Genomic DNA, 24,405 nt, shown 5'->3' with positions numbered 1-24,405 from the left:
AAGAGTTCTCTTGGTTTTTGGTACTGTTTCTCTTCCCTCTGTGTGTGAAACTTGCAAGCTGCTAATTGTGTTAGTACATTCTAAATCAGAGTCTGTTCTCAAAGCAATTCTTTGTAACAACTACTACTCACACAGAGAGAGACTCAAAGCAATACTCTGTAATAACAGAAACAGCACCCAGAGACTCCCTGCCCTTTTGTTGTATTCATCTCACTTTGTTAACAATTGTAATTAAAATAGAGATAGAGGATGTATGTGGGTGGATGCTTGGTGTGGATAATAACTGAATGATCAGGGAGGTGCCAGCCTAAGAATCCAGTGTCCATCGACTGAAGAAGACGTCAAGTGGAAATAACCAGAGGACCTCTGGAGGGCAGACTAGAATCCACCCAACAGCCTCAAGGATGGGAGAACCAAAGAAGAAGATAACATCTGGCAGCACGGAGCCGTCAGGAATGTGCTGTCTGCTGATTGATTCAGCAACAGGATGATGAAGCAATTCCCATAGACTGGCATAGGAAGAAATTCCTATAAAAATGGACTCTAGAAAGTGAGAACTTTGGGGTCTGATTCTGCAAACCAACTTCCCAGGAGCATCAGATGAGCATCTGACAGGACACTGCTCCCTCCTCATGTCCAGGCCACTTGGCCAGTGGCTTAGCATGAGCAACTCTAAAGGCTGGTAGCTATGATAACAACTTTGCAGAACCTGTGTGTGTATGAATGAATGAATGAATGAATGAATGTGTGAATAAATATGAAATTGAATGGAATATTATAGCTATAACTGCTTACTATGATTCTTTCTGTATTCACAATAAATGTGGTATTTTGCCTTTTCCCCTTTAATAAGATCCTGCTGGTTTTTATTTTATTGGTATAATGATCAGCATAGAAGCATGTCTTCTGGAACGATGGCTGAAGCATGAAGAGTCATATGACTTTTTAGCACATCTGGCAAGTAAATATCTTGCACCGCCAGCAACAACAGTGCCATGTGAACGCCTGTTCTCACTTTCAGGTGACGTAATTAAGAAGTGGGCTGCATTGTTTCCTGTAAATGTAAACAAACTTGTTTCTCTAAGCAATTGTCTGAACAAGAAAAGAAGTAGGACTGAGTGGACTTGTAGGCTACAAAGTTTTATATTTTGTTTTTGAGTGCAGTTATGTAACCAAAAAACCCCTATATTTGTAAGTTGTTCTTTCATGAGAAAGAGATTGCATTACGGTAATTGTATGAGGTGAATTAAAAAATACTATTTCTTTTGTTTATCGTTTTTTCAGTGCAAATCTTTGTAATCAAATAATATGAAGTGATCACTGTACACATTGTATTCTGTCTTGTAATTGAAATTGATGTATTTGAAATTGTAGAAAAACATCCAAAATATTAAACAATAGAATATCAATTGAAATTTATTAAACCGTGTGATTAAATATTTTTGAGTTAATCAAGTGAGTTAGGAGCAAATAATTAACAGCCCTGTTTAAAATTCATCTCTCAACTCCGGACTATACACGTTTGACTTATTCACAATGTTCCATAGCACAGTTCTTCTTTGACTGGGTGTGGAAAGGGTTTATCAGGGATTTTTATTGGTAGAACAATGGCATTAGGATTTACTTTGTTTGGGAGAAAAGATGTCAATGGCAGCCCTTCACATCCTTGTTAGAAAAAGACATTAACATCATCAAGCATGGCCCAGAGTTCTGTGCCCTGTTCACCCAGGCTAACCTGTGCTGGGACTGAGAACTGGGAGCTGTACTGGTTTAGTTCTCATTGTCTCAATTTTTCCTTCTGCTAGGCTTTCTCAGGTTCCTGTGTCAGGGAATGAAGCCTTACTTTGCTCAAGTCTCCCACAGACTTAGGAAGAACTAGTTGAGCTACTATCCTACTCTTCCTGGGGCTCCCGCAGCCCGTCTGAAAAGCAGATGTAATGGAGCAGCAAAAGCTATTTTTTTAGAGTTAAAAAATTAGAATATTTATGACAGGAGAATACCCTTTTCACATAACTGAAATGAGGGCTTCTTTGCTGCCTGTCTAGAAGGCATTTGTCAATTTTACTTTCTGCCTGTGAATTTGACAAAAGCTCTTTTTCTTGGAGGGCTGATGTGGTGGTGCACCCTGGTTCTGCCTCTTAGCCCTCCACTCCTTGTGCACCCTCCTCCTTCTCCCCCCACCCCTCCCCAGTTTTAAAGCCAGGTAGGCTGAGTGCCCAAGCTCTCTGCCTCTCTGGCCCCGGAGCTAGGGTATGGAGGCTTAAGAGGCGGAGCTGTCTCTGAATTTTTTTGTGGGTAGGGATCTCCATTTTCCATCCAACTCTGCTTTTCTCCCCCTTTCCCTACAATGCAGTGGGCAGGGGGTAGGGTGGTATTGATGCAGCAGAAGCAGTAAGGGAATGATTCCATTTAGAAATTGCAGGATGTGTCTCGGAACACATGTTCAGTTGATACTCCAGTACAAACTTTCTTCTTAACACATTTGCTCTTTAGGCCCACAGGTTGGATACCAGTATGGTATTTGGTCTGCTCACTATGGGTGGAAACAAATGTATCTTCACTTTCTAGGATACGCTAGATAATGATCTTGTGTTCAGTACAAAACTTTTTGTGAGACAGTATTTCTAATTTATACTTGCTATTTTATTACTTATTACTACCTTTAGTCTAATGCCATGAGCCCATGATTGAGGATTGTGGCCCCATTGTGCTAAGCATGCTTATGTATGTGTGTGACACACACAAATGTACACAAACTCTCTGTCTCTCGGCCTTTATTATTAGTTGTTGACTTGTACTTAATAGTACCAGCATGTTTTGATCAACCTCTCTCTTCCTTCTGACTTAAATGAGCTGGAATGTATTTCCTCATGTTGCATAGCTTGTTTTTGACTGCTGGGTGTAGTAGTACTACTGAAAAAGCAGTATTTCTCAATTGAAAGAGGAAAGAGTAACGGTAGGATGGGTGTATTTATTGTCAGATTAATATTTGGGAGCAGATGTTTCTTTATAGTAGTGCTTAGAGGCCCTAGTCAAGACTGAGGGTCTCGTTAAAGCTAGTCCCTTTGTCATTGGTGCAGCAGCTACCAACATCCACATCATAATTTTGTTGTGCAAGTCAGGATGGTCTTATGGTTAAGTCATAGGACTGGGTGTCAAAAGATGTGAGTTCTGTTTCTGGCTATGGCACAAACTTCTGGCAAGACACTAAACTTTTCTTCTTTCTATAGAAGTGCAAGATGATGAGATATGAAACTTCTATTAAGACATGACTTAAATAATGAAAAAAATGGTTTGACTATAGTGTATTTTTCTTCATTTAGACACTTCGTCATAAGCAGTTTTCCAAATTTAGATCACTGTTTATTTTTCATTTGGACTGCACTATGTTGAATACAATATAGGAACACAGGAATTGTCCTGATAAAGATAAAGAACAGTGGCTCGCTGAATCTGTAATAATGGCCAGTATCAGATGCTTCAGAGGAATGCACAAGAACCCCTATGACAGACAATTATGGGGAAAACCTACCTACAAAATGAAGCTTTATTTCTAAGCTTGGCCAGTTAGTTGTTGGCTTGTGCCCTGAAGAGTGAAAGTTTATATCTTGTCTAAGGCAGGGGTGGGTGTCTCTCCCCTACCTGATTTAACTCTGGGAAATCTTATCCATATACCAGTCAAATGCACCTAAAAATCCTACTGAGCTCTTGGTCTTGGAGATATCTTGTGCAATGAAATCCACAAGTTAACTATGCATTATTTTAGAACGCTTCCTTCCTTGAGACTATGGAACAACACCATCTTACAGAATATCTTATTTGTTTTACAAATGATTTATTGGCTCAATATTTAATAAAGACTTTTTTGTTACAGATTTTGGACCTACCATGATGAACGCTTTTTATACATGTTAATGGAATATGTACCTGGAGGAGAACTTTTTAGTTATCTGCGCAACATGGGGCGTTTCAACAACAGCACAGGACTGTTTTACTCTGCAGAGATTATTTGTGCAATAGAATATTTGCACTCCAAAGAAATTGTTTACAGAGACTTAAAACCTGAAAATATATTATTAGATAAAGAAGGGCATATCAAGCTTACAGATTTTGGATTTGCTAAGAAGCTGGTGGATAGGTAAGATTTTTAAAATCACACTTAAAAAATAAAACAAGTTTGGGTGAGAAGTAATGTTTACTTTCAGTGCTCAGTTTTGCATTCACTCTTAGCTCATTTAAGAGAACCACATTACACCCTTACTACCAGGAGGAAAGTAATACTGAAACAAACTACTGTACAGTAGATAGTATTCAGCAATATTTATAGCAAGTAGCTCCACTGTGGCTAAGGAATCGTTTTCTACAAAACATTATGGATGTTTTTGTGCACTTGATATTTCAGTACTTGCACTGCAAAATGCCAAGTGACTCATGTGAAATGAGCAAACCTTAATATATGAACATCATTGTTAAAATGTGATATTAACCGTTCAGATTTAGAAGTAAAAGTTGTTTAACTTTGGAATGCATTATAATTTATTTTCTTGTTACTGTTACATTTTGAGAGACTTTTTGAAAGTAGAGGGGTCAGAGTGCATTTCAGTTTGGATTAAAGAAAATTTGGTAATTCATTAGCATATTGTATTATTGAAATACAATTACGAAAAAACTTAGACTGAAGGCATAATGACAGTTTCATTGAAAAATCTTATGGCCCATACCATCTCCCCTGTAGATATGCTGCTGTATATGTTTCGTGAAACACATCTATTGCCTTTCTCTGGTTTGTTTGCTGATCATGTAAGGGTGAAGTCTGAATAGTGTATCTTGTATCTCTTGGTCTATCCATAAACCTTGGAAAGATGGTAATGGGCACAGTCGTAAAAGAATATATTTAGGTGTTATTTGGGAGGAAAGGGGAGGTGGTTGTTAGCCATGTGAGGATGAATTTAAGAAGGAACAACTTAAACTGAATATTAGAGAAAAATCCCTGACAATGAGGACTCTGTTGGCCTGCAGGGTAAGGGAAACCCCATTTGATTTGGATGCTAAAAACTAGACTGGATCATATACTAATGCTAACAATATTACACAAACTTGATGAGAGATTATGCTGATCTCTATGATCACTTTTCTTCTACTTTAGCATATGTGGGGATTTTACAAAGGGGACCCAAATGGAAGTGGCTCAGCTGCAGCTACCCTAACATATACCTTTAAAGTGACAAAAACAGGACATGGCAGGCTGAATCAAAACAGCAAGGTCACTTGGGAAACAAACTTTTGCTTGCATCTTTCCAATCCTGTGCTGACTAAAGATGATGCTGGTTGGGCATAACCTCAGTTGACTGGTGTTTTGTTATTTATAAAAGATTCTTCCAACTCTTGTGAACACCTAAAACACATTGAGGCTAAAGATCAATTGAAAAATGCCAAAGATCAAATATTTGTTTGATTCTGTCTTAATTCAGTTAAAGCTGGGCATATATGAAATCTAGTAGCTCTTATTTGTAAAACATGAATGAATCTCATGTGTTGAGGTTGTCCTGAAATAGTAAAGGTTCTTAAACATTGGAGGTCAGGTTTGTGATAAAGTGAGGTTAATTTTAATTTCTGAGCACCACATTTCACTGGATTGTCTGGATTTGTTTTACATTAATAATATAGAAATGATTGCTCCTTTCCTGCCTGAATAAATTTAACTTAAACATTGTTTTGAATGGAAGATCTTTAATGACTGTCTTAATAGACATTACGGAGACAGTACCTGATTTACACAAGTGATTATAACCCGGTGGCGATTCTTATTTCAAAAACTCATAAAACTTCAATTCACTGAATTCTGTTAACTAACAAGAAATAAACCTTTATTGCATGTAGTAAATTATTTGGCACTAATTCCCATGATTTTGTTTATAAATGTAGATACTGCCACTTAGTGACTGATCTAAATTTGGTGTTTGGGGTGGTTAAGTATAATGGATATAACTCAGCATCAACAGTGTGACTGAACAATATACATTGATTTTAGCAATTTAAAATCCAGAACAAAGGGAAAGTGGGTTAATTTAAATATATTCTGTAATATTATACTGTAATACCTCTCCTGTATTTTGTATACTGTTTACATTTTCTGTCCTATTTCAGAAAAGTAGTTGATAAGATTATAGTCTGGCGCCTTGCATTAGGTTGGACTTGAGTATGGTAGAGTGGTGTGTAATTTACAGCTACTCCAACTGTAAAAGAGATAAGGAGAGTAATAAAAAGTACGCTCTTCAGCAATGGGGATGGTATTTACCAGCCACAAATAGTAATTTATCATACCCATGCTGCTAGTTGTAATCTCCTTCTGGTGGTTAAATATTATTCTCCCTTCGTATTATTGTGAACTTAAAATGACTACAATTTCTTTTACTATATATTGGGGTGGGCAAACTATGGCCCACGGGCTGGATCTGGCCCGACAGGGCTTTGGATACAGCCTGTGGGATTACCAGCCCTGCACTGCTCCTGGAAGTGGCTGGCACCGCAGCCCTGGGGGGTGGGGGGGAGAGAGAAGGCTCTGTGCACTGCGCTCGCCTGCAGGAACCGCCCCCTGCAGCTCCCATTGGCCGGGAATGGGGAACTGCGGCCAATGGGAGCTTCGGGGGAGGTACCTGCAGGCATGGGCAGCGCGTGGAGCCCTCTGTCCCCCCACCCACCGGGGCTGCAGGAACATGGTGCCGGCAGCTTCCGGGAGCAGCAAGGGGCCAGGGCAGGCAGGGAGCCTGCCTTAGCCCCGCTGCGCGCCACAGCCACCCCAGAGCCATTCAAGGTAAGCGGCGCCAGGCCAGAGCCTGCACCCCAATCCCTCCTGTACTCCGCACCCCAACCCCATGCCTTGAGCCCCCTGCCACACCCCACACCTCTCCTCCTGTACCCCTGTCCTGAGCCTCTTCCCACACCCCAGCCCCCTGCCCTGAGCCCCTTCTCGCACACCGCACTCCCTCTCGCACCCCAACCCGCTGTCCTGAGCCCCTGCCTCACCCCTCCCGGACCCCAACTCCCTGCCGTGAGCCCCCATTGCACCCTTCCTGCACCCCAACCCCCTGACCTGAGCCTCCTGCCGCACCCCAGCCCTACATTCATGGCCCTGCATGAAATTTCCCTACCCAGATACGGCCCTCCGGCCAAAATGTTTGCCCACCACTGCTATATATTAGTGTGCATCTATAAAACCAGAGCTATCGTAACACAATTGATTGCAGAGAAGTAGTGGCTTTATAGCTATAATGTATTATGTATTATTGTGCATCTATAAAAAGGGAGAGCTTTCCTAATACAATTGCAGAGACGTAGTGGATATATAGCTATAATATTTTAAATTTATAGAGCACTTACCCCAAGGTAGGAGCTGTACAAAAATATAAATACAACGATTCAAAACTCTGAAAACTAACACAGCTGCTACAAAGAAACTGCCCAGGCCAGGTTATACATCAAAGCAGAAGTACCTCAAGATTATCTGTGTTGTTTCTCTCCTCCCTCAAAAAGGAATTAAACAGAATTATACCATTCCTAGTGCTTGTACCCTGGCCTTTAGATTATTCTATTACTTACATTGACATCTTTCTAAGGATTAGAATGCCTTATAAAACATGACAAGCTTGTGTATCACTGGTTCGCACTTCATAATGTTTGCATGTAAAGATTATTCCCTTTCAAAAATGGCAAAAATGTCAGTTTATTGATATTTCCTCTTAAATGCCTGAAGTAAATTGCTGTCAAAGTATTCTTAAAAAGGAGTAATTAAGATTAATGGTTCAGGAGGGTATCATTTTAACATGAAATGTGATGATTTCTCACTCTTCTGTTCCCTTTAGTTTGTGGGTTACTTCATTTTTTTTTTCCCCGTCATTCCTACCTTTGGCTGAATGAGTTGGCTGCCACAGGCCAGGTCATAACAAGCCCATGTGCAGCATACAGAAGATAAATGAGCCCACACAGAGTTCCCCACCGTGCCTTGGTTTAAACAGTTGCAGTTTCTGTATTCAAATGAGCACAAGGTCTGCTGCTTTGGTAAGCCGAAAAGGGTGGAGAATGTCATCCCAGGAAATAACAAGAAGACGTGGGCCAGGTTAAACCCTCCCAAATCCTCTCACTGATTGTCAGGTCACAACGTGTAAGGGAGCAAATTGTGCCAGTCTCCGTGATTGCTCAGTCTGCACTGTCCTTCCTGTATGCATAGCTTCTCGGGTCTACCTGAGCTTTCCATGGAGCAAGGCAGCTCCATATTACGCTTTCTCCCTAAAATAGTAATTTTTCAGTCTGTGAATGATAAGGTGGTGGTTTCTGGCAGGTAAGATTTTTCTTTAGTTTTCTATTCTCTCCTGCTTCTTTTCTCCAACCGTCCTTAGAAAACAAGGAGCTATCTCTTTTCTGCTTCTTTTATGTTTACTTGTCCTCTCTTCTTCCTTCTCTATCACTCACTGTTTTCTTCCCATTTTCCGCTTCATGTGGGTGGCTTCCTCCAAAGTAGTGTGTCCTCACTTCACTTCCTGATTATCTTTTTTTCGCTCTTGTTCTCTCACCCAGGACTAAACGTACTTTTGAGATTAAGTGCCTAGACATCAACAGGCATGTGATTAGGAACATATATTCCAATTACCTCAAAAGCAAGAGTGGGAAAATGGGAAGAGATAAAAGGAGAAAAGAGAGGAAGATACAGAAGCATCAGCAATAGCCTGAAGAAGAGAATGAGCATATAAAAGTCCCATATTGGTTTTAATTTCATTCATGTGTGGTTTTTAGTGGACACAACACCTATTTTAAGCTATTACTTCTATACACCATTTTCCTATTTCTCTTGCTGTCTCACTCCTTTCTGTACTGCTCTCCCTCAGATGCCTTCCCTGAAAACATGGAGAAAATGAGCTTAAGTTTTGGAAAAGACTGCTAATACTCCATCCAATGCAGGGTTTCACTCAAGATTTTAAGAAATGGCTTTGGAGCAAGCCATCACAACATTTCAAGGTGTAGGGAAATGTTTTACATGGTAGAAATTTTAGATAATTTAGCTATTTGTTTCCTTCTAGTGTTTTAACCTAAGTTAAAGGTGAGGAAAGCGTTCAGGGAAGTCAAGGTACTTCAGTTAGTGTGGTGAAGTCAGCATCATTAAAGTTTTTGGAGTATTCTTGCTTCAGCACAATAGATGTTTAATCTCAAGCCACAACTGGTCCATAGAATGTGATTTATTTGAGCAGAACTTTTGTAACAACTTTAATTTCCAATACTGTTTGAAACCGGTGAAAATAATATTAATACTACTAAGATGTTTTTGGAGACACCCACACAATACTTCTGTGCAAAATTAAGTTATTATTTTGTAGATTACAATTAGCAGTTTGTTTCTCAGTTGATGGAAGCACCACAATAAGAATAATGTATCTGCCTGAGTTGAGGTGAAGGATATGTTTAATATATCTCAATCATTATTGTTTGCACATACCTTGATCCTGCTACAAATACAGACCAATGAAATTCTACATGGACATGATTTGCCTGTGCAGAACAGTTATAACCCAGGACCCCAATCCTCTAAAGGACCCAATCAAACTTCCATTTAATTCAATGGATAGATTCCCATTGACTTCATCATGAAATTAACTGAATTCTAAATTCATTGGGTTAGGGACTACTATTCTACCTATCTGTAAAGTGCTCTTGCTCTCTCACTGTAGAAATGAGTGTCTTACAGGGCAAAGTATATAAGAGCTGGGGATAAAGCATTGTCAGCTGAGGGAATCTGGGTATGGAATGAACTTCCAAAGGACATTCGGTGTCTGACCATCTTCAGGAAACACTATTAAATTCTTTTTGAAGGGTTTGAAAAATCCTTTACGTTGTTGCAAGAATGATACTAACAATATAGATACCCCACCTAGGCACCCGACCCTCCCTCCCCCCCAAAAATAAAATAAACCAAACCCCTTCCTCCTATACAGCCCCACCCAAGTAAACCTTGACATCCACTGAGGACTTGGCTATTCCACTGTTGACTTTCAGTAAACACATTCGGATACTACGGTGATGGGAGCCAGCATAAAACCCTACAATCTTAATTATCTAATATTTTGACTTGTTTAGTTATAGTTAGGGCTGTCAATTTATTGCAGTTTTAATCACACTATTAAACAATAGAATATCAATTGAAATGTATTAAATATTTTTGGATGTTTTTCTACATTTTCAAATATATTCATTTTAATTACAACACAGAATAAGAAGTGTACACTGCTCACTTTATTATTTTTATTACAAATATTTGCACTGTAAAAAACAAAAGAAATAGTATTTTTCAATTCACCTCATAAACGTACTCTAGTACAATCTCTTTATTGTGAAAGTGCAACTTACAAATGCAGATTTTTTTGTTAAATAACTGCACTCAAAACAAAACAATACAAAACCTTAGAGCCTACAAGTCCATTCAGTCCTCCTACTTATACAGTCAATTGTTAAAACAAACAAGTTTATTTACATTTACAGAAGATAATACTGCCCACTTCTTATTTATAATGGCACCAGAAAGTTAGAACAGGCATTCACATGGGACTTTTGTAGCCGGCATTGCATGGTATTTATGTGCCAGATATGCTAAACATTTGTATGCCCCTTCATGCTTCGGCCACCATTCCAGAGTGCACTTTTCCATGCTGATGATGCTCATTAAAGAAATAATGTGTTAATTAAATTTGTGACTAACTTAGGGGAGAACTGGAGGAGAATTGTATGTCTCTGGCTCTCTCTTAAGCGCATTCTGCCACATATTTCATGTTACAGCAGTCTCAGATGACTCAGCACATAGTGTTCATTTTAAGAACACTTTCGCTGCACATTTGACAAAATGTAAAGAAGGGGTTTACATTTTTACCAATGTGAGATTTCTAAAGATAGCAATAGCACTTGACCCAAGGTTTAAGAATCTGAAGTACCTTCCAAAATCTGAGGGATGAGGTGTCGAGCATGGTTTCAGAAGTATTAAAAGAGCAACACTCTTATGCGAAAACTACAGAACCCGAACCACCAAAAAAGAAAATCAACCTTTTGCTGGTGACATCTGACTCAGATGATGAAAATGAACATGCGTTGATCTGCACTGCTTTGGATTGTTATACAGCAGAACCCATCAGCAGCATGGACTTATGTCCTCTGGAATGGTGGTTGAAGCATGAAGGGACATACAAATGTTTAGCGCATCTGGCATGTAAATATCTTGCATCGCTGGCTACAACAGTGCCATGCGAAAACCAGTTCTTACTTTTAGGTGACGTGAACAAGAAGCAGGCAGCATTATCTCCTGCAAATGTAAACAAACTTATTTGTCTGAGCGATTGGCTGAACAAGAAATAGGACTGAATGGACCTGTAGGCTCTAAAGTTTTACATTGTTTTATTTTTGAATGCAGTTATTTTTGGTACATAATTCTATATTTGTAAGTTCAACTTTCATGATCGAGGTTGCACTAGAGTACTTGTGTTAGATGAATTGAAAAATACTATTTCTTTTGTTTTTAACAGTGCAAATATTTGTAATAAAAAATAAATATCAAGTGAGCCCTGTACGCTTCGTATTCTGTTATAATTGAAATCAATATATTTGAAAATGTGGAAAACATCCAAAAATATTTAAATAAATGGTATTCTATTAATAGTGTGTTTAATTGTGATTTTTTTTTTAATCACTTGTCGGCCCTAGTTCTAGTTGAATACATTTTGCTTAGACAAGCTGGGCAAAGCCTTTTCTGATAGCTTAAAGTTTTAAGAACAAGACTAGATGCACATTGTTATGAAAATACAGCTGCAATCAATGTTCCCTCTAACTTTTTATATCCGTGTGCAGAATTAATTTTGCTATGTGCACCAATAGGGAGGTGAAGTGTGGTGGGGGTGGGGCTGAGGGCTTTGGAGTGTGGGTGGGGGCTCAGGGCTGGGGCAGAGGGTTGCGGTGTGTGTGGGGTGTTGAGTGCTCTGGCTGGGGGTGCTGGCTCTGGGGTAGGGTTGGGGATTAGGGGGTTGAGATGCAGGAGGGGGCTCAGGGCTGGGGCAGAGGGTTGCAGGGTCAGGGGGTGAGCGTTTTGGCTGCGAGTGCAGGCTCTGAGGCAGGGTTTGGGGTGCAGGCTGCCCCAGGGCTGTGGTAGGGGGAGAGGATTCCCCCCAACCTTCTCTTGCCCCAGTAGCCCAGGGCTGGGGGAGTGGCACCACTTTCTCTCTCTTCTCTTCCCCAACCCCTCCCTCCTTCCCCCCCCAGCAATGGCAGCTCCGGGGCTGGGGGAGAGAGAGAAAGAGGTGCCTCTTCCCCCAGCCCTGGGCTACTGGGGCAAGAGAGGGTTGTGGGGAATCGTCTCTCCCTACCATAGCCCCAGGGCAAGCCTGCAGAGCCCCCTGATAGTCTGCTGCGCCACTGCACAGCTTAGTGGGAATTTAAGCTACAATCCTACACAAGACAATTTCCATGCCCTTCGGTTTCCTGCTTTATTTTAATTCCTACCTTGTGAACCTAAGATATAAAAAATCTTGTAGTGTTTTAAAATAATTTGTCTACTCCGTTAAAGATTAATTGCCTTTCTGCTTCAGTTATATTTTCAGAGAAAACAGAAGCATGCAGCCAATAAATATTCTGTAAGGCTGGTCACTTTTCCCAGAACTTTTGTGTGGGGGAGGGGCTTGCCATTTATGAACTTGGTGAACTTTTATTATTGATCTCAGCAGAGCAACTTGAGTTTTTTTTAAAAATTATCGAATTATTTACGTTCCTGAAACATGGAATGAATGTATTTTATAAATCTAGAAAAATAAAAAGGTAAAAGCACAAGTATATCCAGAAGAATGCCGTGTGAGAAAAATAGATACGCTAATGATTCCAGTGGAACGAAGAGTTAACACACTCGCCTGCAAATGTGTGTGGGCAATCAGTTAACATAAGTAGTTTGTGATAAAATTAGCAGTCAAAACAGGTGGCCTGTTAGGTAGTAGTAAAACCCAATAGTCCTGTTTGACCAGGTACTCTCTAATTATATTTCCCTACACTTGTCATTTTCCTTTTGCAAGTTGAGTAATTTTATCCATTACTAAACTGTCAAGTAGTTAAGGAAACAGCTCATTTTAATCTTATTGTTAGCAGTAAGATACGTAATCTTTTGTGCACTGGAAGCAATGCTCTAATATTTCATAAGACCTCTTCTATCTGAAAAATCTGGCCACAAATAAGTTGTGAAGGTCAGAATCCAAGAAGATTCCAGCTCCCTTCTGTGCTGTATGCGTTGTTTTCTGTCCATAAAGTCCACAGTCAGAGGCTAGAATCTGGCTCAGTAGCACTTGACAAATTAATGTGAATGAAAAATCAAACCCTAAAATGATATGGTTCTGTTTTTTATTTGTTTTGAAATTTTCATTTTTTAAGACTGATTGCATACCTTGTAATGCATTTATAGTCCTCTTTCAGGCTACTGCTAGATGGCACTAGTGTGTAAAGCAGGGTTGTGTCTGGGTATTTGTATGTATTAGATTGTATTTTCTAATCATCAGACATTTTCCAAATTTTAAAAATAATACCCCAAGCTTCTTATGGTAAAAACTGAAGGAGTACCTTCAGGCTAATGAACAGTTTCAAGAAATGCTGGGCATGTAGAGGAGTGTGTTTGAAAATGTATTCTGACAGTTCTGATGGAGCAAAACATCTTTAACTTTTGCCACATTTAAAAAATTATCAAACTTAAACTCCTACAGTAGGAGCCTGCTTTTAAAGGATTGCCTCAACAGTCTTTTCCTTTCTCATAAACACCCAATTTAAAATCTCAGGCCTGACTCTTAAAACACTCCCCGGCCCCGAGATATAGCCAATGTATAGTTTTGTTTTGTTTTTGTTTGTTTTGTTTGTTTTTTTTGGGGGGGGACGGAATATGTTTTTTATATCAAATGCAGCTATAGTGGTGGGATACAAAGCTTTGAAATGATTTTTCTCATTAATTCTAGGAGTACTTTTTGTCAAAATTTGACAAGGAGTAAGACTACATACCTCTTCTGTGATGCAGATGCCCCTTTTTCCCATTTCAACTCAAGAATATTCTTTAAGGCTTTATCTTTTGACTCCTTCATTTGAGGGAAGTGCAGGTCTTCAAAAATGAAAACAGGATTTTTATTTTCACACATAAAAAGAATCTCAAGATAGTAAAGCCAGTGAAACTCTGAAAGAGATGCGGCAACGATGTTTCACAGAGAACAGTTCGGCGTTCTAGTTTATTACAACAATTAGTTATCTATTGTATATAACATAGACAGCTGAATTACCACTTAATAACATTCCTTAATAATAGTGCGTAACCTTGGATAGTAAAGATACATTTTGAATGGCTAGAAATGTATCCTAACAAAACAATAAATGAGCCCTGAGTCAAAGCAGAAAGTTAAATGTGTGTGTATATGTAATATACTGTAATATAAGTGTTTGTTTGCTTGAATTACATTGCAGAGCATTTAAATTTTAGCAGACCTGTGTATCTGCGGAGAGAGGATATTCCAATAATTCTTGCGACAATAAATATTTCTAAGTAAACTGAGCTTTAAAAAGTAATCAAACACAAGTTTGATGGATCCCTATTGATTTTTAGACTGGAACAAAGTTCAAAGCAGTATTGTTTAGTGCAGTGGTTTCCAATCTTTTTACGAACAAGATCACTTTTTGAACTTAAGATCAACCCAGGATCTATCTACCCTGCCGCTGCCCCGAGGCCCCGCCCCTGCTCACTCCATTCCCCCCAACCTCCGTCACTCTGTCTCCCACATCCTCACTCGCTTTTACCAGGCTGGGGCAGGGCATTGGGGTGCAGGAGGAGGTGCAGGCTCTGGGCTGGAGCCGAGGGGTTCGGAGTGTGGGAGGGGGCTCTGGGCTGAGTCTGGGGCAGGGGGTTGGGGTGCAGGAGTGAGGGGTGCAAGCTCTAGGAGGGCTTTGGGTGCTGGCGTCGTATGGTCACACTGCACCTAATCTCATAGAATCCACTGGACAGTTCATGAGTTTTACTTTTTATTAGTGCCATTTATGGTTTATAGATCCAAAACCCTTTCGGGATTGTTGCAAATCAGTGTAACATTCTCAACTGTGGGGTGTGCATTGGCTGAGCCTGGGGTAGGGAGCTGGGGTACAGGAGTGAGGGGTGCAAGCCCTAGGAGGGAGTTTGGCTGCAGGAGCAGGCTCCGGGCTGGTGCAGGGTATTGGGGTGCAAGATCAGATGAGGGGTGTGGGCTCTGGGGCAAGTTTGTGTGCAGGAGGGGGTTCCAGGCTGGGGCACGGTGTTGTGGTGTGGGAGGGAGTGCAGGGTATGGGAGGGAGCTCTGGCACGGGTCCTTCAGATGTGTTTAAAAGGGAGGGCTGGGATTCTGCTGAAAGTTGTCATTTCCAGACACACGGGGAGCCTTAAATAGCCTCAGGGGTAGGGTTGTAGCACACTGATGACTAGCAGAGATCAGAGTACAAAGTTAAATACTGAATCAGAAGATTCAAGATGGGTTTTGTCAATGGCTGGAGCTTACTGGAGGTTTTAGCAGCATTACACAACTCATTGCCGCCATGCACAATGCTGAAGTTACTACTATTGCTATTCTTAGTATTACTAATACTATTCTTGACTGACCAAAAGTGCCTGCATTTTAGAGGTTTTTAAGGTCAGGCTTGACAAAGCCCTGGCTGGGATGATTTCGTTGGGGATTGACCCTGCTTTGAGCAGGGGGTTGGACTAGGTGACCTCCCTGAGGTCCCTTCCAACCCTGATATTCTATGATTGTACAGGTGACTCGGACTCAGGACTACAGCGCACTATAAGGATCATAATTTTAAATTGTCTAAAAAGTTATTTATTTACTGCATATTTAAGCTAATTTGGAGAACTTTGGCTTTTGAGAAAACTACAAAAGATGCATTTCTATATGAGCTGCAAGCTTTGTGGGTTGGCATCGTGGATGCAGTCTTCAGGATTAGATGAAAGCTGTGTACTTTACTGATTTTTTTTTTTTGCCTATTTCTCTTTTTTTCTTACAAAATATGTTAAATTCTAATTATAAATATTGGAAATGTCCTAGCATGAAAATAAGATGCATACATAGGAATGTGAATGGATAGATAGAATGAACAACATGATTCTAAAAATCTTCAGCTCTGGGCTGGGGGTTTGGGTGCAGGCAGGGGTGCAAGGTGCAGGCTCCAGCTTGCAGGCATTTACCACAGGCGGCTCCTGATCTGCAGCTCAGAGGGCTCAGACAGACTGCCTGCCATGGCCCAATGCTGCTCCCAGAAGTGGCTGGCTGCTGACACGTCTCTGCATGCGGCCCCCGGGGGTGAGGGGAGTAGCGGGTATCTGTTCACTGCCTGTGCCTGCAAGCACCGCCCCACTGCTCTCATTGGCCGGGAGCCAGCCAATGGGAGCTACAGGGGTGGGGGCAGTGTGCAAAGCCACCGCACCCCCCCCCCACTCCCTTTCCCCAGGGCTCAGAGACATGCCCGCAGCCAGGCACTTCCGGGAGCAGCATGGGGCCATGGCAGGCAGCCTGATGGCCTGAGCCCACTGCGCCGCTGGACTTTTTGCCCCGGAGATCGCGATCGACTGTCTGAGGCTCCAGGATCGACCAGTCGATTGCAATCGATGGGTTCGTGACCACTGGTCTAGTGAATAGAGCACTGTGCTGGGAATCAGGAAACCTGGTTTCTATTCCTATCTTTATCACTAACCTCCTGTTTGACCCTGAGGAAGACATTTCGTTTTCCTGTTCCTGTTTGACCCTGAGAAAGTCATTTCACTTTCCTATGCCTCTGTTATGGGAGTTCAGAGTAGATAATTTACAGTGGCCTTTCCTGACTTTGTATGAAATGATTAAGAACAGCAGTATTCTTGACTTGCCACTTGTAATATGCATTTAGAGCTTTGTGAACTTGACTGTTCCAAACGTTAGTTTGCCTACAGTATTAATTTTAATTATAGTTGCAATCCAGCCCTTTAAAACAGTAAGTGAAAGTTTAGATGTTATGTTTTTGTTGGTTCATTTCTCTTAGAACATGGACGCTGTGTGGCACACCAGAATACCTTGCACCAGAAGTGATACAGAGTAAAGGTCATGGAAGAGCCGTGGACTGGTGGGCTCTAGGAATTCTGATATTTGAGATGCTGTCAGGGTAAGTGTTTCTCTAGTGATACTAAGTACATAACTTTCACTCTATTTCAGTATTCCGAATAACAAGTTTGAAATATCTTGGGTATATGTTATGTCTGTTACTAATTAGATTATCTTGTCTTTCTGTGAAGAAAAGAATTGAGAGCCTATGAGAGAGACCGCAAAGATGTACCCAATTAGAAATGCAAAATAATTTAGCCATAAAACTCCCAGTAACCTGACTGGAGATTCTGCAGCAAAATCCCAGTTTACAGTTATGAAAATATTCTGCTCAAAATTCTGCAATTATATATTCTCCCATCATGGAGTTCAGTTTGAACCTCTGTAAAATATTAATAATCTGTTATACCTTTCTCAAAGGTTGAGCATCCTGCAAACTAGCACTGTAACTTGTCTGTTTGGCAATTCTTTGAAGAGAAGTGAGCAAGCTTCATAAAGGGTAACTCACCTGATTCACAGTTCAAGAATTAAGAAAATATATGTATATATTTAAACATGTTTCTCTTTTTTCCTTAAAAAAAAAACAAAAACAAAACAGTGGTATGATCAAACTTAATTATTTTCTACCCTCTCATTCCAACTTATATTTCAGTTGGAGGCTTAGTTTTTTTTACAGAAGTTTAAATTTAGATTTTGTGCATGGACTGTTCTTGCGCAGAGGGAGGCTACTAGTTTGCTCTAAAGAGCCTGATATAACTTTAAGACTGAGACTTTAACTACTATATCAAAAACCTCTCCTATCTTATTGAAGTTTGAACATGGAGAATGGAAAGCAGATTCTGCATTATTTTATTTTGTTCACTCTGTTATGGTGCTTTATTTCTCTGGATGAAATGTTTATTACAAGCACAGTAAATTCCAAAAAGGTGCAGGGGAATAAGAAGAGGGGTAAAAAAGCAAAAGCCATTGGGATTATTTCTTGAGTTCATATGCTTATCAACTTTATTTCCAGCAATATTTTGGGATTCACTAGATGGCAGTGTACTCAATAGACAAATTTAAAATCTTTGCCACTAAAGAAAGATTTCTTGGCATTTCAAATACATTCATTTAAGTATTTGAGTAAAATATTAACTAGAAAAATTAACTCTTATGTTGTTGGGTTTTTAATCAATGGAATTTTTAAAATGAAAAATAAAAAAGGAAATTAATATAGTTCTTCCTGTTACAGCTATTTGATTACACTGAAAATAAAAGCCCAATTGAGTATTTCTTGTATATTATATGTAAAGACTTTAAAAATGTTTTTAAAAACTATACCTTTCCTGGTATGTGCACTGCATGTCTGCTGAAAGTGTACTAGGAAAAAAAGTGAGGACTGATGGAATTTTATGACTAATGCTGCCATACAGCAGTATAAAAGGGTCTCTCTTTGGGCCGCACATGTGTCTTGTGCCTCTTTGTGCTCCTGTACAAGGGTATGAAGAGTAGAATGGCTGTAACCCACCCTTATTTTCCATTTACCACCTGTGGCAGCAGGACTGAACCCAGCGAGCATCAGACCTACCACTCTCTTCCGAGACTTTAAACTGGTTCTTTTTCAACCTTTTAGGAGACAAAATCTTCTCATACTTCCATTCCACAGCTCCCCCATGAAAAAAAAAATTAAAGAAAATCCAAACTAAGACACAACCTGGTATTCTAGCAGGGCGAGGCACGTCACACCAACTGCCTTGCCTTCATGGTGGAATCTAAAACTTCAGGATTCAAACCCTGCCTATCCTGCGATGGGTTGATCCCCTTCAGGAACAGGCATAGGTGATACCTCTTCTGCCTAATGTCAAATATTGGTTACTTTAACAAGTTAGATGTGTCAATCTGTAGTCATGTCATCAGTTATGTTGCCAAATGAAAATTCCCTTTTAATGAAGGGATATTGGCATGAATTTTGGGTTGTTTTTATTGGGTAGCTCGACATGATACTGGAGCTTACCTAAATAGACAGGGCAGTAGGTTATCTACCATTCTTTTTTCCTACAGCTGTCAGCACTTGGATTTGTTATCCTTTTTTTTTTTATGGGGGGGAGAGGCAGATGCGTCTATAGTACCTTTTTAGTGATAAAATCCATATTTAATCCTATGAGATTGATTTCAATGCCATCCAATGGATCAGTCAACAAAGGGAGTGGTTCACCACTGTCTTTCTACAGAAATTTTCAGCACCACAACACGCCTATGATTAAGGCTAATATTTTGTCATGGATATTTTTAGTAAAAGTCACGGACAGGTCACGGGCAATAAAGAAAAATTCACAGAAGCCCATAACCTGTCTCTCACTTACTAAAAATATCAATGATGAAATGCGGTGGCAGCCGAAGGTGCTGCCGGGGTCCCCCTTACCCCCTGCGGCAGCAGCCGGGGAGCTCCTGGGGTACACCCACTGCCCATGACGGCAGGGGTACCTTACCGCTCCCTGCTGCTGCGGGAGGCGGTAGGGCCCTGCAGCTCCCAGCTGCCAGAGCTGAAGTCCTGGAGGTCTTTGTAAGTCATGGATTCCGTGACTTCGGCAACCTCTGTGACAAAATCATAGCCTTACCTATAATCTATAAGCTGGGAAGGAGGCAGTTGTGTTTTCATTTGTGTTTGTGCTAAACACAGTCTAAAATGTAAATTTATAAGGTGTTTCCTAGCACAAAACCTTTGTTCTCTTGCATAAAGTCTGTTCACTCTGCAAAATCACTGCACAGTTTTATACAGCTAGGGTCATCAAACTCTTTAATATGTGCCTCAAGCCATGTCTGAATGTAATATTTCATGAATGAAAGGATAGAATACGGGTCTCAAAGCAACTGTCTCCACCACCCCTTTAGTGATATGATCTAAATAAGCTCCAAAACACTGTTTGAATGAAACTCTGAAGTAGGAAGTGTTTACACTATGTTACTACAGCAGTATAGCTGCAGCACCTGTAGGGTAGACATGCTCTTAGACATAATTTGGTGTCTGTTTTGTTTATCGTATTAAAAATAAAATTCTAAAAGCCCTTGTTTGTATATCAAAATTCATACATTTTGAAAATCTGTTAACACTTGATTTAATGTAATTTAAAGTGGGGAAAATATTCCATAACTATTTGAACATCACATTTTTCTAATTTAGATGGATTTAAGGTGGGAAGTGCAGGTTATGAAAGTTACCACTTCATAAAAAAAAAACATACAGAATTTTTGCAAACTCACTTTGATTCCTTTCCTAGAATTGAATTGAATACTGCAAGAGGAGAGGTTAACCTCCTAAAATAAGAATGTAATTTCCATCATAATTGCCCTGATTTTTATATATATGCTATATAGCTAGGATGTTCATTTTCCATGCAAATCTTTAACACTATAGTGTAAATGATGACAAAGTTATAAAAATGATCTTCTACAACATAAGTAATTGGTATAGTTGGCTCATTTACGTTACCACAGATACAGGAAGAGGAAAGAAGAAAGGTACATCTCTGTTTTCCAGTAGTGAACTAGAGGCTGGGAAACTGCTTCAGTAGCAATCTATTTTTTCCATCAGAAAAATATTATAACAGTAAATTCCCAACCAGCTCTAATGACCTGAAAATGTAAAAAACTTAAGCAAAAGAAACACACACACACACACACACACACACACGATTTTACAAAAACTCTTCATGTAAGGAAGATGTACGTATTTCTTATACTGGCATAGGCAGACTTACACAAAGGATGTGATGTCATACCACAGTACCTGCAAGTGCATGTCTGTCAGAGCCTGTGGTCACTGGCTTCATCTGTTCATCTAGGTTCTTAAATGGCCCCCATTGCTGAGATATGAGTGCCTCTCCAAACACACAAATGTTTCTTCTATGCCTAGCTGACTGAAGGAGACTTTACTTTGAATCCTTTTTTTCTTTTTCTTACATTAAGTTGGAAAGGCTGATGATTTAAAGTGGATTGGGAATTTTCATCTGAAATCAGTGTGGTTTGTAGTCATTTTAATATCTTCTGGGAGTTAACTCCAGATGTGTGAAGCAGTTGTGCAGAAAGTTCTGACTCCTGCACATAGTGGAACACAGAAACCATGTGAAGTCATCATGAAGCAGGGTCATGCAGTCCCCGGGAAATGTGACCTACCCCTTATGTGGCTTTGCAGTTTAAGATGGAAACATTGAATTTGACGTGGTATTTTGCAGGGAGGCTGTGAGGAGAGCACTCCAGGGGATGTATTTTTGTCAGCCTTCGTTCTTAAGCAGACAGTGCTAAGTCAACTGTCGCTTTTTATTTATGTATTTATTTAAGATTGTCGGCTTCATTAATAGTTAGAGGATTATTAGAGTGGTCAAGCCTGGAGAACATAAATATGTGAATCATCATAACAAAGTCTGAACACAATAGAAGGGACACAGCCTGCTTGCCAGACATACATGGAAAAGGTGCCTACCATGTCTGTGGCTGCTGGGGTATCCAGAAGCATTGAGAACTTCAGGTGAACAGTGATCTGCAGTGGGTTCAAATTCTGGCCAGGCCTACACTGTGAAGGGACACGGTCAACTTTAATAGTTAATAAAAAGTCTGGAGAGATATTTATTTAAATCTATTATTGTTACAGGTCACACCTAGATTACGTAGCTGAAAAAGAATAGAGTTGTTGTTTTTTTCATTTTGTACATTTCATAACTATATCATCAATTTCACTGATTTTTCTTACCTTTGTATGAGTCTTTAACACAGCAACAGGGGAGAGAAACTTTAAAAAAAGAATGAAGAGGGAGAGATATTTGTAAAACCACAAATTTGATGGACACTCAGGGGCAGGTTTGGTATCTCCATCTTTTTTTTAAAAATGACTAATTTCAAGTTGGTGTGGTCCAATTTAACTTTACTGTCTGCTCCTTTTAAACTTATTAGGGACATTCATCAGATAACTATAATGTTAACTTTTTTGTTTTGCAGTTTTTTTTAAAGGCTAACCAGCTTTTCAAGGAGAACATGCTAACCACCTTAACAGTTGCTGTCCTATCATATGTTGCTTAGTCTTTCTTTTGTTTTCTTTTAATAGTTCCACTTGGGTGCTATCAGATTTTCCTCTTATGCAGAATATGGTTGCATTTAATAGTCCCAATGTCAATTGCTCTGAGATGTCAATAGTCTCAAGAATGGATGAAGATCTCTGCCTCTGGGAATGTATTTGATATGTAGGAGTTGAATAAAAGTGGATATATAGTCACAAACAAAATCCCTGCTCCACTGCTAGTCATGGGGATTATTCACATCACTAGTGCATATGAGTGGAAAGCCTGATCAAAGTAGTATCCTATAAAATGAACACAATACAGTGGAGTGCTTTATAACCATAACTGAGCATTTAGCAGTTTATAAATAGGACCAGTTTTCCAAGATGCTGCCATTTTGGTTTTTCTCTGAGATTAATGTTAAAGGTCAAAGCTGTGTTAAGCAATTAAGTCTTGGAAGAGAAAACAAATGTATACTCCAGCAATAGTGTACTGCTTGTAAAATGTCTCTGCAATTGTCAACAGCAGAGAACTCTTGAAGCACAAACTTGCATTCCAATACCATCATTTTACTGAATGGAATCCAGATGTCAGCATTGCTTCCTGCTCCAGAAGCTCTCTAAGCAACTGATGGAGCCCATATCTGTCCTATGTAACAATTACAATTGGACTTGAATGGCATACTTTTGCAGAAAGAAACTGCATTTTTAATTTGTGGCAGTGTAATAACTTGTATTGATTGTTAGGGAATGAATGAGTCTATCATATTTCTCAAGGTTTCACCTGGGCTTTTCCCTGGGAGAGAATCCAGTCATTTAAAAAAAAAAATGTTTTTGAGAGAAATAAGATGGAAATAACTTCCATCAAAAAAATCTTCTTGCATAAAATTCATTTAACTTGCCTTTTACATTATTAATAAATCTGGATTAACAATTTCCTGATAGATTTCTCAGGCACCTAACAGTCCTATTTGTAATGCATGCACCAAGTCAAAAATAGAATTGAATCTTAATCATAAATACAAAATTGAAAGTTTCATGTTTAATATCCTTTGGATGAATAAAAATATTATACAGATGCAACACAGTTCTATAGACTGTCCTAAATAAGCAACAGGACATCCATTCAGTCTCTCTGCTATATAAGGGGGAATAAATTGAGCACATCCAAAATTTAATACCCTCTCTCGCTACCTTTCTTGTTCTTTCTTGCAGTTGTCCGAGATAGGAATTTAGGCCCAGATTTTTAAAGATATTTAGGCACATTTTTAAAAGTCAGTTAGGCACTTTGAAGCCTAAAGCCCACTGACATCTGGACTCTGAAGTACTTAAATCACTTTTGAAAATGAGACTTAGGTTCCTAACTCAATGAGTATAGCCATGACTAAATACCTTTAAAAATCTATGCCTTAGACTTCAGAAAAACACGATGATTGTATGTTCTGAAGTTTCATAGAATATCAAGGTTGGAAGGGATCTCAGGAGATCATCTAGTCCAACCGTCTGCTCAAAGCAGGACCAATCCCCAATTTTTGCCCCAGATCCCTAAATGGCCCCCTCAAGGATTGAGCTCACAACCCTGGGTTTAAGAAGTTGTGCTCAAACCACTGAGCTATCCCTCCCCCTGTTTTCCTGGGTGAATAGCTCCACTGTTTCATGTGAGATCATCCAAACAAGGTTCATTGTTACTTTTACCTTTATGAACAAATTTCCATCCCCTTGTCTGCTCCTACCAAAAATATTTGTTATTTTTTTCTTTGGTGAACGTATGGCCGTTTTGTTTTTGTTTGTTTTATTTCTTGGACACTCAAACAGCATCTAGGGAAACTCTGAACTCGGTTGTTGCCTGTGACTGTGGTTTGGTAACTACAGTGTAAGAGGAATGTTAATCCAGTTACTGTGCCTCTTTCATGAAGAATCTGGTATATTGAAACAATTGTCCTGTTAGTATCTACCTGATAGACAGTAATTGTGGAACAAGAGACTAAATTTAAAAAAACAAAAACACAAGGCTGCAGAAAGAAAAATCACACAGGAGGAAAATATTTATTGTTCTGGCACTAAGGTCTTGTCTAGACCAGCAAGGGTTTGCAAAGTATTAGCACCTAATGTATACAGAGTTCACCACATTTTTTAAAAAAGGAGCTAAGCGTGTTAAAACAGTAGGGAGGAAGCTAGCTTTTAAGGGTGTTAGAACCTAATGTAGATAGGATTTAACAAGGTTTTATTCAGCACTTC

At 39.7% G+C, this 24,405-nt stretch overlaps 1 protein-coding gene across 1 annotated transcript in view; it reads left to right on the top strand.

Moving 5' to 3' along the window:
- PRKX (protein kinase cAMP-dependent X-linked catalytic subunit) overlaps window positions 1-24,405 on the top strand; it is a 129,431-nt gene that overhangs the window by 74,824 nt on the left and 30,202 nt on the right. The window contains exons 3-4 of the mRNA XM_077815361.1: window positions 3,875-4,138; window positions 17,080-17,199. Of these exons, the coding sequence (XP_077671487.1) occupies window positions 3,875-4,138; window positions 17,080-17,199 (384 nt within the window). The remainder of the gene's footprint in view (window positions 1-3,874; window positions 4,139-17,079; window positions 17,200-24,405) is intronic.

Source organism: Eretmochelys imbricata, chromosome 1, assembly GCF_965152235.1.
Source record: "Eretmochelys imbricata isolate rEreImb1 chromosome 1, rEreImb1.hap1, whole genome shotgun sequence".
NCBI lineage: Eukaryota > Metazoa > Chordata > Testudines > Cheloniidae > Eretmochelys > Eretmochelys imbricata.
Note: the sequence above shows the minus strand (reverse complement) of the source record. Positions and strands in the feature narration are given on the sequence as shown.